The sequence below is a fragment of the Euleptes europaea genome, chromosome 10 (genome assembly GCF_029931775.1).
Source record: "Euleptes europaea isolate rEulEur1 chromosome 10, rEulEur1.hap1, whole genome shotgun sequence".
Classification (NCBI taxonomy): Eukaryota; Metazoa; Chordata; class Lepidosauria; order Squamata; family Sphaerodactylidae; genus Euleptes; species Euleptes europaea.
In genome coordinates this window covers 12,221,818-12,235,478 of record NC_079321.1, presented here as the reverse complement: position 1 = coordinate 12,235,478, position 13,661 = coordinate 12,221,818, and the positions used below count along the sequence as shown (strand labels likewise).

Genomic DNA, 13,661 nt, shown 5'->3' with positions numbered 1-13,661 from the left:
TAGTATCTATGGCAGGGGTGTCAAACATAAGGCCCACGGGCTGGATTTGGCCCCTTCAGAGCTCTTACCGGCCTGCGAGCCAGCCACCTCCGACTCTTGATCTGGGCTGGCAAGGCCTGGCCCAACCAGGTGACATTTATGTCATATCTAACCCTCGTAACAGTTGAGTTTGACACCCCTGATCTAGGATATTTTCTGGGAATAAACCCAATTGAAGCAGAGAGGCTGCTTCGCTGCAGAGGTTTCCCCCCCTCTGAAACGGATTTGTTTTGGGGGGGTGTGGGGGTGGGGAAGGAATTTCCACTTGACATGCTCTACTTATGAACACATGAAGCTGCCTTGTACTGTATCAGACCTTTGGTCCATCAAAGTCAGCATTGTCTACTCAGTCCAGCAGCGGCTCTCCAGGGTCTCAGGCAGAGGTCTTTCACATAACCTATTTGCCTGGTCCCTTTAACTGGAGATGCTGGGGATTGAAACTGGGACCTTCTGCATCCCAAGCAGATGCTCTACAACTGAGCCACGGCCCAGTGGTAGACCATCTCTACATTCTTTCCCAAGTATGCTTTGCTCCACTCTTTTTGGGGGAAATGCATTCAAGTCCTGCAGCACCTTGGACACCAATAACATTTTCCAGGATATAAGCTTTCCTTACTTCTTGTCAGGCCAGCCACAAAACATGCAACAGAATGAGATGCTGGAGTGTCTTTTAGAATGCAGGCGCATACCCTCCAACATTACCTGGATTGGGGGGGAAAAAAGATGTGTCTGGGTATTAGTAGCTTGGTGGGGCCAGGGTGGGACCTGGCAGGCCAGAGGATGGGCCTGGGGCATGACCCCACAGGCAGCAGCAGGTCTACAGGAAAGGACCAACAGATTCTGAAATGAGCCAGCAGGAAATGGGAGCAAGTTTCGTCATCAAAGTAATGATGTGTGAACTCTATGAAAGGAAGAGAAGGAGGATATACGCAGCTCTGCTTCGAACGCTCGTAGCAGCTTCTGTCCCAAGTTTTCCTGCATGAAGATTACTTACCTTTTACATCTCAACACAGTTTAGGGAGTACTCCTAAACTGGTCCCACTCAGATGCAAGTCCCATTTTATTCAATGGGACTTACCTTCAGGAAAATGTTTTTTAAGCATTGTAGCCTCTCTTCTTAATCTCGTCCCTTACCTGGGAAGGGAACCTCACAAACTTAGTTCTTAACCTGTTATCTGACAAAGTGACCTTTGACTCATGAAAGCTTATACCCTGGAAAATGTTATTGGTCTCCAGGGGGCTACCAGACTCGAACACAGTTCCATGACTGCAGGCTAACACACCTACCCACTTGAAACTTAATTCTGTTTTTGAACGCCAGTGTATCGTTATAACCAATTGTTAATTGTACTAGATTCCCCCTATATTTCCTTCATACATAGAGAAGGCAGGAGAAGCAACGCTGCCCATATTCCAGAGCTGGAGTTAAAAGTCCAGTGATACCTCTGTTCTTAACTCTGAAATGGATATAGCCACCCTTTACAATAAGCTTATTTTGAATGGTGTACAAAGGGGTCCCCAACATGGTGCCTGCTGACACCTTTCCTGATGCCCACCAAGTGTTTTTTTAGAAAGTTGGGGAGGTCAAGTGAGGCTCCTGATTGGCTGTTAATATTAAAATAACACTGTTTTTGCAGAAGCTAACACCACAGTAGTGGTTTTATTTTCTATGACATTCCTCATGACCCCTGCACTTGGCTTTTCTGTGTATGTCTGTGGCTCCGCCTCTCATGGTGACCGTTTTGTAGTTGTGCCCACCGCCCTTCTGTTAGAATTCCAGAGTTGCCCGCAGGCTTAAAAAAGGTTGGGGACCTCCGCTGCACAAGATGAAAATCAGCCCAATCCGATCAACAGACAGAATTAACTTACAGAAGAATGTACAATAAGCAAAGAGCTGCCGTCACTTCTTTGAGTATGTAGATACAGGATGGGAAACGCAGTGATAGATACTCAACAACAGTATGTCTTAAATTTCATGTGCATATTTATTTAAGAGGCCTATGTCAAAGAAACAGTATACTAAAATGGATGGAGTTGGTCTTTCTGGACAAAGTCTTCCACAATTACATAACTTAGTTTTTTAGTTCTTTATCCACTTCTTCCCAAATATGCTTTTCAAGTTTTGATGTATCATATTCTTTCATCATATCAAATTCTCTCCAAGGCATGCTCCATTCTTCCACTTTCTCTTTGTCTTTTTCCGTAAGATAGAAGTCAAAGTTGATGCCCTGGATGTTAAATTTTGGATGTTCCCAGTGTTTGGACCAAGGTCTAGGTTTCATTTTGACCTTCATCTAGCACAGATGGAAGGAAAGAAAGAAAGTCCAAGCATCTATTTCATTGGGTTTCTTTGTAAGAACATAAGAAAAGCCATGCTGGATCAGACCAGGGCACATCAAGTCAAGGAGTCTGTTCACACAGTGGCCAACCAGGTGCCTCTAGGAAGCTCACAAACAAGACAACTGCAGCAGCATTGTCCTGCCTGTGTTCCACCGCACCTAATATAATAGGCATGCTCCTCTGATCCTGGAGAGAATAGGTATGCATCATTTAGTGTACATACCCACTAAATGGTAATAAAGGTAAAGGTCTCCTGTGCAAGCACCGGGTCATTCCTGGCCCATGGGGTGACATCACATCCCAACGTTTACCAGACAGACTTTGTTTACGGGGTGGTTTGCCAGTGCCTTCCCCAGTCATCTTCCCTTTACCCCCAGCAAGCTGGGTACTAATTTTACCAACCTCAGAAGGATGGAATGCTGAGTCAATCTTGAGCCAGCTACCTGAAACCAACTTCTGTCAGGATCGAACTCAGGTCGTGAGCAGAGCTTGGACTGCAGTACTGCAGCTTACCACTCTGTGCCACGGGGCTCCTTAAATGGTAATACACAAATAAAATAAATAAGGTTTTCCTTTTGGAAGGCCCTGCCGTGCTCCAGAGCTGGGAAAGGCTTTGCCTGGTAATGGCTATCAATAACAAGGAAGCATTTTTATCTGTTGCTAGAAAGAGACTCTGGCATGGCTAGTCATCTGCGAGTTGTTTTCTGTTGCTCCAGAAGGTCGGACCTTCAAATCAAAAGAGTTTCCATCTAGACATTAGGAAGAATTTTCTAACAGTTAGAGCGGTTCCTCAGTGGAACAGGCTTCCTCGGGAGGTGGTGAGCTTTCCTTCCCTGGAGGTTTTTAAGCAGAGGCTAGATGGCCATCTGTTAGCAATGCTGATTTCTAGGACCTTAGGCAGTTCATGAGAGGGAGGGCATCTTGGCCATCTTCTGGGCATGGAGTAAGGGTCACTGGGGGTGTGTGGGGGTGGTAGTTCTGAAATTCCTGCATTGTGCAGGGGGTTGGACTAGATTACCCTGGTGGTCCCTTCCAACTCTATGATTCTATGGACAGTGTTGCCAACGGGGAGGACGGCAGCTCCCTTCGAACAGGCAGTCATTTCATAACCCATCTGGGGCCTCTGCCAGTAGCCCAACTCCAAAAACACCCTCTTCCCCATGTAGAACCAGTGCCGCGCAACCGTTTTACGTTGTCACCAAACAAGTCTGCAGCACCAGCATTTGCCAAGTACCGGCTTCCTTTTACCTTGTTGACGGGAACCTCTTCATTGGTTGCGAGAGGTTCAGGCACCATGTTAACGTCCACCTTGCTGTATTCCGGAAGCGCGTCTCGTAAATACATCAAGTTGTCGTCCAGCCTCTTCTCCAGCTTCAGAACCTTGATCTCTTGGATCAGAGGGTTGTACAGCTCATAGCAGATTTCCACTCCTGAGATGGAAAGATACGTCTTTATTCCAGTTTTGGTTTATATAGCTATGGATGTGTCAGTCTCTGACAAGGAAGGTAACAGTGAAACCTCATAGAGTCCAACTTTGGCTCATGTAAAAATAAGACCTTTGGAATCACACAGCAGCCGGAAAAATGAACTAATTTGCTATTCAGAAATAAAAGTCAGAGCTGTCCCTAGATGGAGATATAAAAAGATGCTGTCGTCTCTTGAGGTAACAGCCTAACCTTTTCTTGGACTAGGTCTGTCATACTATGCCGCCTTCAGCAAAACTTGGATACCAACATGCACAGTCATGTTAACGCAGCCCTCAGCAATATTTAGATCCTTCAATTGCACCCTGAATGGCTTGAGGATTTATACTCCAGTCAAGTCATACTGGAAATAAATGTGTTTATGTAAAGTGCCGTCAAGTCACAGCTGACTTACGGTGACCCCGTAGGGTTTTCAAGGCAAGATGAACAGAGGCAGTTTGCTATTTCCTGCCTCTGGCCATTTATGCATGGCTGTTTCCTCATAGTTACCCCGCTGACTACTTCGGGGCTTTGCTTTGATTATGCATGCGTTTTTCGACCGTCAGAGGTCGCCTCGCTCTCCCCATGCGTTTCCGCGCGTTTTGCCAGGGTTTTCTGGATGCTGGCTAAACATGATTCCAGATTACATGGGCAAAATGTGTGAAAACACACAGGGAGAGCAAGGCTGTGACAGATTGAAGGGAGACTTTGGATTTTTGTTCAGGGAAAATTAGGTCTGTCAGAAATTAGGTGGCACACAGAGGCTTGAGGTAAAAGTTGTTTTTTTTAAAAAAAGGAATTTATTTCAAACAGAAAGGTTGGATGGGGGTTTAGGCAGGCAACTTGGATTTCAGAAAGGTAAACAAATAAATAGTAGGCCCTTCACATAAATATATGTACAAAAGAGAGGTTTGATTATTTCAGATGGTAACTCAATTCTCTTCAAAAAATGCTAGATGCTTGCTAAAGTTTGACAGTTTCTTGTTTTGATTTCACTTACGATTACTTGGAGCACACGGTTACTTCAGTTTCTGGAGTAAGGAACTACTAAAATCACTTCACCAGTTTAATCCTAAACTGGACTGGGTTCACTCCTAACTATGGGAAATACTTCTCCTCAACCCTTCAGGGATCACTCCGTTCACCTGAGTTGACTTCCCCTCTCCTTGGTTTTGAGAACTCTCTTTCCTACAAAGTTATCTCCCAAATTGTAATAGCAAGACGCACTCTAAACACTAAGAGATGTTGCCTGTGTTAACCAAACAACTTAAATTGTGTTCCTTTTTATTTGTACTCCTGAGGACAAATCCTCCTCAGACAGCTCCCAGCCTCGCTTGCTGTTTTTGAGCACTGTGTCAAAAACCTCAACTGAATCCTCTCACAGAGTTCTGAATATTATAATATTTCTAGGTACTCCCAGACTTCCTGAGCTGTCACTCAAATGTGTCTAAGGCAAGAAGAGCCTCCTGGATTTTTAAATTTTATTTTGGCATTCTGTCACAGAGGTGACCTTTGACTTTTGGAAAATGCATGCATAATCGAGGCAAAGCCCAGAAGCAGTCAGCGGGGTTATTGGGAGGAAACAGCCATGCATAAATGGCCTCTATGTAGCAACCCTAGATTTCTTTGGAGGTCTCCCATCCAAATACTAACCAGGGCTGACCCCACTTAACTTCTGGGATGTGATGAGATCAGGCCAGCCTGCACCATCCAGGGTCAGGGCACTGGAAATATGTAGAGGAAGAAGAAGAGTTGGTTTTTACATGCCAACTTTCTCTACCACTTGAGACTCAAACCAGCTTACAATCACCTTCTCTTCCCCTCCCCACAACAGACACCCTGTGAGGTAGGTGGGGCTGAGAGAGTGTGAGTAGCCCAAGGTCACCCAGCTGGGTTCATGTGGAGGAGCAGGGAAACAAATCCAGTTCATCAGATTAGCCTCCACTGCTCATGTGGAGGAGAGGGGAATCAAACCTGGTTCTCCAGATCACAGTCCACCGCTCCAAACCATCGCTCTTAACCACTACACCATACTGGAATTTATTGTTTTATCGCAACTACATAATGCTCGCAGAGAGCAGGTAGAATCAATGTTTGCTGCCTACTGCTCTATGTATCCTGTGGCTGAATGCCACCTCTTTCAAGAGTCACATTCAGACATTTACTCACCCTGTCCTTCTATTATGTTCCGAAGAATGAAGGTCCCACCAAGCCCTTTCCCTGAGCGCTGGATACAGAGGCCTACAAAAGTGCTCCTCTTTCCGGGGGCGTAAGGATCTGCCGCCGTAACAGAGAGGATACTCCCTGCCGGAAAACCAAGAACTATTTTAATGCCAACGTCCCTGCCGGTCTTACTGTGCAAAAACCAAAAATAATGGCTGTAACCAATCACCATGTAGTGAAGCGCATGGACCAATTGGCCTTACCAACTAAACAAGCTTACTACTATGAGTATATCATGTATAATCAAGTTTATACCAAGTTTCCAAATAACAATAGTGTTTAGACATTAGGAAGAATTTTCTAACAGTTGGAGCAATTCCTCAGTGGAACAGGCTTCCTTGGGAGGTGGTAAACGCTCCTTCCCTGGAGGTTTTTAAACAGAGGCTAGATGGCCATCTGTCAGCAATGCGGATTCTATGACCTTAAGCAGATGGTGAGAGAGAAGGCATCTTGGCCATCTACTGGGCATGGAGTAGAGGCCACTGGGGGTGTGGGGGGGAGGTAGTTGTGAGTTTACTGCATTGTGCAGGGGATTGGACTAGATGAAACTGGTGGTCCCATCCAACTCTATGATTCTAAATGTCAAATTTCAAAATATAGCAAAATGCCATATGAATCTTAACAAAATAAATGACTTAATACACGTTGTAAACAAATAAACACAGTCTTGACTTAATTTTGTCATAAAAAGTACAACTGTGATGAGCCATCCGGCTTTGGTACTCATTTAGCGCAAGCTTTATCAAGTGGTATGTTTTGTTTGATTCCCTTCATTAATTAGCCGTGTCTGCCCAGAGTCTCTAAATTTTTGCAGTTCCCTCAGCTCTGTGGCATCAGTGTTTTCATTCTTTTTAGGCAGTTCTTGCTCAGCATACAGATGGCTGAAGGAGTAGTTGGACTCAGATAATGTGTGATGGTGCCTACTGGCTGCTCTCTGGACACTGGCTGTCCAAATATAGGGCTATCCATGGCTAGTAGTCAAAATGAATACTTGTCACGATGCATCCTTATTCTCTCCAGGATCAGAGGAGCATGCCGAATATATTGGGTGCTGTGAAACACAGGCAGGATGGTGCTGCTGTAGCCGCCTTGTTTGTGGGCTTCCTAGAGGCACCTTGGCTGGCCACTGTGTGAACAGACTGCTGGACTTGATGGGCCTTGGTCTGATCCAGCAGGGCTTTTCTTACTTTCTTATGTTCACATCACCTACTGCCTGCTCATTTTTAACTGGAGATGCCGGGGATTAAATCTGGGACCTCCTGCACACAAAGCAGAGGGTCTTCCACTGAGCCACGGCCCCATCCCGATTCAGACCATTTGTTCAAGCCAATCGATAACCGCACGTGCAGTTGCTGCTAACTGTATCTTCTGAAGCACTGTATAAATCATAGAATTTAAATACAATCTAAGTGCAAAACAGATGAATGCAAGATAAGCTAAAGTCTGTTTCCAGTTTTTCAAGGGCTGCCTGAAATACATATGGGATGTAAACATCTAAAGGGGTAGAGCCATGATTTCAGGACAGTTGCTACTTATGGTTTTATTTGCTCCCACTGAGGAAAAGTGTGAAAGATTTGTTTGCTCTAAACTAGAAACTGTTTATAACAACAACTGTTTCTTTGTTTTGTGACACAGATACCACAATGGGTCACTTAATACACTCCAGTGTTAGTGGTTTACTGCTGCCAATACTGTTTTAATATTTGTGCTGATCTTTTGTGAAGTTTCGCTTTTTCTGCAAAAGTGTGATCCTATCTATTTATTTTATTATCAGTTGCATTTTGATAAATTCACATTGACCAAGCCCATGAACATTCCTAACTGTGGCACTTTAGCCAGTAATTTTCCAAGCTAACCTTCAATGGCTAGTTGGATATTGGTACAGTTATTTATCACACCAAAAAAAGGGGGGAACCCAACCCAAAAATTGCATTAGGTACCATGAAGGTTGAACAAAAACCGAATAAATAATTTACAATCTTACAGTTTTTTTGTGTGTGAGCATGAAAATCATGGAACAAGATCCATGAGCTTTATAATGGCGCCATTTGGCCACACGTAATAAATAAAACGTGCACGTGATTATTTACATTTTTTCCTAGCAAGTATTTTCTGAATTTTGTTTGAAACTTCCTTTGGCATTGTCCTATTAAAAACGCTTCCCATTTTCATTTTTCATGTTTCAGGAATCAATTAACATCGGTCTGGCTAATTATATCAACACTTGTTCTTGGTGTATATGTATGTATTTGTGACCACTGAAGAAGGCCCATAGTGCCAAAACACATCTGGTCTTGTTTACTGTGGCTTTGTTTATGGAGTATCAACTTCGATATATTCATTTGTACTATATATTGTATACTGAGGACTAATCAGTCTAGAGGCTTTCAGTCTAAAGGCTCCATTCAAGGCCTGTGTTTTTAAAGAATATATATTTTAAGCACACTATATAATAGATTTATTTTGTTTAATTCATTTTATATTGCTTTTGCTCAGCCTTCATGGTACCTAACACACTTATGCCAGGAGATTCAACCGCTCTGTTTGTTAAAGTCCCTTAAGATGAACACACAACGCCACAACGAGGAATTTTCGGCACCATTTTTGTTCTGTATGCGTTCTAGACCTCTTACTGACCAACGTAGAACTCCGGAATGTTCACTACTTTTCTCCTCTGGACCATATCTCTTCTTTCGATGTAGTGTTTTAAAGGATCTGTTCTTCCTCGAAGAGGTATGAATTCAGGACTCAAGAATCTGTCAGACACACAATGTAAAAGCCACTACGAAACAGTACCTTGTCATTCAGTTTCTCAGAAAGCACACGATTAATTTAATTAGGAAATGTTTGTGTCGCCTTTCCGGGGAACCTGCCTGCCCCAGGCAGCTTACAAAATAAAACATAACAAGAACATTAAACATTGAAAGTTGTTAATTAAAACTCAGTATTAAAAACCAAGCCAGAGCCTAAAAACATTCAATGGCTTAAAGTCATTTTTTAAGAATTTCCAGGCTAAAACCCACTACAAAAATTAAGTGAAAAGATTAACCCCTTAATTAAAAACCTGGGTAAACAGAAATGTTTTGGCCTGGTGCCTAAAAGAGAGTAAAGTACCAGGCAAGCTCCCAAGGGAAAAGATTTTCCATAGTCAAGGTGCCACTACTGAAAAAGCCCCGTCTCTGGTTGCCACCTACCTCACCTCTGAAGGCAGGGGCACAGAAGCTTTTTCTGCATCTAAGAATATCATAGCAATTGGGGTTGGGGTATGCTCTGAATATTCCAATAGATCTAACACCGTTCTGACATTTTGACTAATCATTCTACCAGGTAAAAAACCAGATTGGTCTTCATGTATATATTCATTTAGTACCTTTTTTATTCTTGTAGCTAAGATATTAACAAATAGTTTATTGTCATTGTTTAATAACGAAATAGGCCTATAATTTTTAACTTCAGACCGATCTGTATTTGACTTTGGTATGAAAACTATATTTGCTTGTTTCCAGGTTTGTGGGATAGAACCATTCGGCAAACAAGAATTCATAATATTGTCGAAGGCTTTCACGGTCAGAGTTCATTGGTTCTTGTAGGTTATCCGGGCTGTGTAACCGTGGTCTTGGAATTTTCTTTCCTGACGTTTCGTCAGCAGCTGTGGCAGGCATCTTAAGAGTAGTAACACTGAAGGACAGTGTCTCTCAGTGTCAAGTGTGTAGGAAGAGTCAGAGAGGGGTTGGGTTTGAGCTGAGTACTGTCCTGCAGACGTAATGTGCTAATCATTGTCCTTTAAGTACCAAGATAATGTATTAATGAGAGTGTGGTATGTTAATATGGAAGCATTGTATCCTGGAATGATCTGGTAATGTGTGAAATCCAAGGCTAATCTGCATGGCTATTGTTGACTGTAGCCTTTGTTAGTCTGGAGGATTTTCAGGGCAGGAAGCCAAGCCTTATTCATTCTTAAACTCTCTTCTTTTCTGTTAAAGTTGTGCTGATGTTTATGAATTTCAATAGCTAATCTGTGCAAGATTAGTCTTCAAAATGCCACAAGACTCATTTTTGTTTTGCTGTAACAGACTAACATGGCTGCTTTCTGGTATCAAACCTAAGTGTACTATAGATATGAAACAACTTACTGCTTTAATTTGTATACCATGCTGAGTTCCACTATAGAAAAGCCATACAGAACATTTTATTCTTCAGCCCAGGGTCTTAAATATCTGCATTTATACAAAAACCGTTGAGGATGACTTTAGCTTCACAGTGGCCCTTCTAGCTGATGATGTGCTAAACTGCACAATAGGAAAAGGAGAAGAGAACTGAATAGCAGTTCATTTACGTAATTAGTTCTAAACTGTTAGGGCCTCTCAGGGGGTTACCGCACTTTGTATTCCCAGCGATGTATTAAGAGTTTGGAAAAAAAAACATCACTTTAAAAGGGTTTTTGGATACTACGGCTTATAAATGGTTGGAAGACATCTTCACAGCTAAAGGAGCCAAACAAAGTGCGAACAGTATTTTTTATAACGTTTTCAAACTCTTAATACATCGCTGGGAATACAAGTGTGGTAGCAGCCGCAGTGTCCTCCATTCCTTGGAATGACATAACTTTCTTGTTCACAGTACCCTTCCTACCAGGCCTTTGCATTACAAAGGAAACATAGCTGAAATTTTTTACCGTCTTTCTGCTGCGAGAGGTTTTGATTCATCAATAATGACTGGCTTTGGAGGTGGCTTAAATTTTGGTTGTTGTCCATCTTTACAGTTGAGAAAGGCTGAGACAGAAAAGTACCCTTCAAGAGACAAAACAACGATTAGTTTCAAGCTCAGTGGTAACTAAAAACATCTTCCCTCTCCTTGATGCTTATGTAATTAATACACAAATTAGTTTCAATAATCCTTCATTACGGTTTTCTGGTAGTCCATGGGACTACTCTCAAGTAAGCATGCTCAAGCTTGCAGCCTTACACATACAAACACCAGAGGCTGCAAACTGTTCAGTTAAGGTCCTATTTCCTGTCACACCTTGAAACGATGCTTTTCATACCTCCAGGGTTGCTTCGAAAGCTGCTCAAGGAACAACTACATCCCTTACATTAACAGCTACATCTCTTACATTTTGGATAGTCACGATGCTTTTAAAGTCACACAATCTCAAAAGATAGCAAATGAGATAAATACAGTAAAAAGTTAAAAAAAGAGGTATTACAATAGAGAGCAGCATGGGGGAATCATCCCATGAAAGACATTCTGAAAAAACTGTACAACACGCTGCCAGGAAACTAATGCTATAGCGTCTTCTTCCAAACACCATAATCAGTTTTTTAAAAATCTCTAAAATCTCTAAAAGTAAGGAAGATTTCCCCTCCTTAAAGAATGTGAGATCTGTCACTGCCAGGGAGAGGCCATTTTCTGTGGCAACCTTATCCTTATGGAAGAGGCTGCCATCTGAACTCAGGGTGGTCTCTTACCCCATTCATGTGGCAAGGTCAAGCTTTATGGTTTGGCCTTTTCCTGACTGGTTCTAATAGCATTTAACTGAATTAATGGTTTTAACGTCAGGCTTCTGGCCAGATTTAATGTACTTGTCTTATTGTAAACCACATTGAGCAGCTAGGAAAAATTATATAGGAGCATACTAAATATACAAACAACAGTAAAATATATATATACATGTGCTCTCCTGCCTGAGGGCACACATGGCAGCCAGTGCGTTGTAGCAGTCAGAGTGTTGGACCATGATCTAGGAGACCCCGATTCAAATCCCTACTCTGCTATGGAAGCTTGCTGGGTGACCTTGGGCCAGCCACACACTCTAAGACTGACTGGGCTGCTGTGAGGATAAAGTAGAGAAGAGAATGATGGGAGCTGCTTTGGGTTCTCATTAGGGAGAAAGGGTAGGAACAAATGAATAAAAAAATCTCCCTGAAAATAAATCCTATCAAGTTCCATGCAGTTTAGTTTCAACAAGTATCCAATAGGTTTCAATAGAATTATAGCAACGGGTATCCTCCTCTTCCAAAGAATAGTTATGGCCTGCTAAGGTTGTCAGCTGAGGACTGACAACCCCTGGGAGCTTTTTGGAGCAGGACTACGTGTTACGTGGTGCACAAAATCACTTCAAGTCACACTACTGTCCCCTTGTTGCAACAGCACCTCCCCCGCCCCCATATTTTCCCCTCTGCTTCACCTGGGGCAGGAGGCAGGAGACAGCTTGCAAGAGATCACCTATACAATGTGACATAGTGACACGTCTTCCCTTTTCTATTATGGCATGCTTGAGCTTAGAGGAAGTCTGAACTCCAGTACCTAATTACTTGAGTGGACTGCTCAGATTACAGGGGGTGGATTTCCGTTCGGAAAACTCCATGCAATTAGAAAGCCAGTCCGGGGGGGGGGGCTTCTGCCCGCCGTCCTTGCTTCCCACGCTGGTTTTCTACTTGCAGGGAGTTCATGACGTAGGGGACCCTGCAGTTCAAAGTGGCGCGGCCCGTTCTACCATTCGCAACCCATTAGCGGCTCAATCTTCTTGCAAATAAGGCTTTTGGCAACCCCTTCCGACGGATTAATTAGAGCCTAGTCCGTATTTACAAGGAAAGCGGACCGGAGATCCCGCCCCCACCGCTTCCCCTGCCTATGCCCACCTTCCCTCCCAAAAACAGAGGATGCCGTCCTCCACTGCGACTCCGGAGAGACGCAGAAGCAAAAACCCAGTCGTGCTTCGGGAGAAATGCGTTCAAGAAACACGCTTCCACCCAGGGAGAACAAGAGCCACCCAAATGGGGTGAAGGGTGGTGGGGGGGGAGAGACGCCGCAGCTGCATTGCACTTACTACGGTAGGCGCCTCGCGTCCCCAAGATCTTTTTGCAGGCGGCCGCCATCGCAAATATTGGCAACGGCTTCACCAGCCGCAAGAACGCATGCGTAGAAGACTCATCCGGCTACGGTAGCCTCGAAGAGGCAAACTTCCGCCAAAGGCGGCCCGTTCGGAATGCGCTCATGTTAAGTTGAGAGAACTTCAGGGTCGGCGAAACGAAGGGAACCAAGAGCGAGCGCGCGAGCGCGCATGCGCCCTGGACTTCTTTACCATTTTAATATAAATATCAGAAGTCCGTTACAAAAAATAGCAGTGCGTGCTTAAAAAAACGACAGCAGCCCCCATTTCTCCTTGAATGTCTCCAGGAGTGGGTGTTTGCAGGCCTTGGCTCGTCATCTCCCCCATTGGGGTTGCCAGCTCTAGGTTGGGAAATACCTGGAGATTTTTGGGGCGGAGCCTGAGGTGTGCGGGGTTTGGGGAGGGGAGGGACTTCAATGCCATAGAGTCCAATTGCCCAAGCAGCCATTTTCTCTAGGTGAAGTGATCTCTATCGGCTGGAGATCAGTTGTAATAGCAGGAGATCTCCAGCTACTACCTGGAGGTTTAACAAAAAGAAGCACCGAAACTAACTAGTCAAGCTGTGCTTCAGCTACTATATGTATATAAGTGTATTGTCTGTTGTAACATTGTAACTTTGTATGTTTTTGCACATGTAAATAATAATACCACTAATTTGCATATATTGCAAGAGCCGGTTACTATATTTTTGCACTACCTGGAGG

The 13,661-nt window shown here is 43.6% G+C and overlaps 1 protein-coding gene across 1 annotated transcript; it reads right to left on the bottom strand.

Moving 5' to 3' along the window:
- Positions 1-2,048: 2,048 nt before the first annotated feature.
- MRPL19 (mitochondrial ribosomal protein L19) lies at positions 2,049-12,943 on the bottom strand. The gene is made up of 6 exons (XM_056856849.1): positions 12,895-12,943; positions 10,741-10,855; positions 8,703-8,821; positions 6,012-6,146; positions 3,628-3,809; positions 2,049-2,333 (listed from the first exon to the last, which is right to left on the bottom strand). Exons 1-6 carry the CDS (start codon positions 12,941-12,943, stop codon positions 2,112-2,114), a joined length of 822 nt encoding a protein of 273 aa, XP_056712827.1. The 3' UTR covers positions 2,049-2,111.
- Between the last annotated feature and the right edge of the window lie 718 nt (positions 12,944-13,661).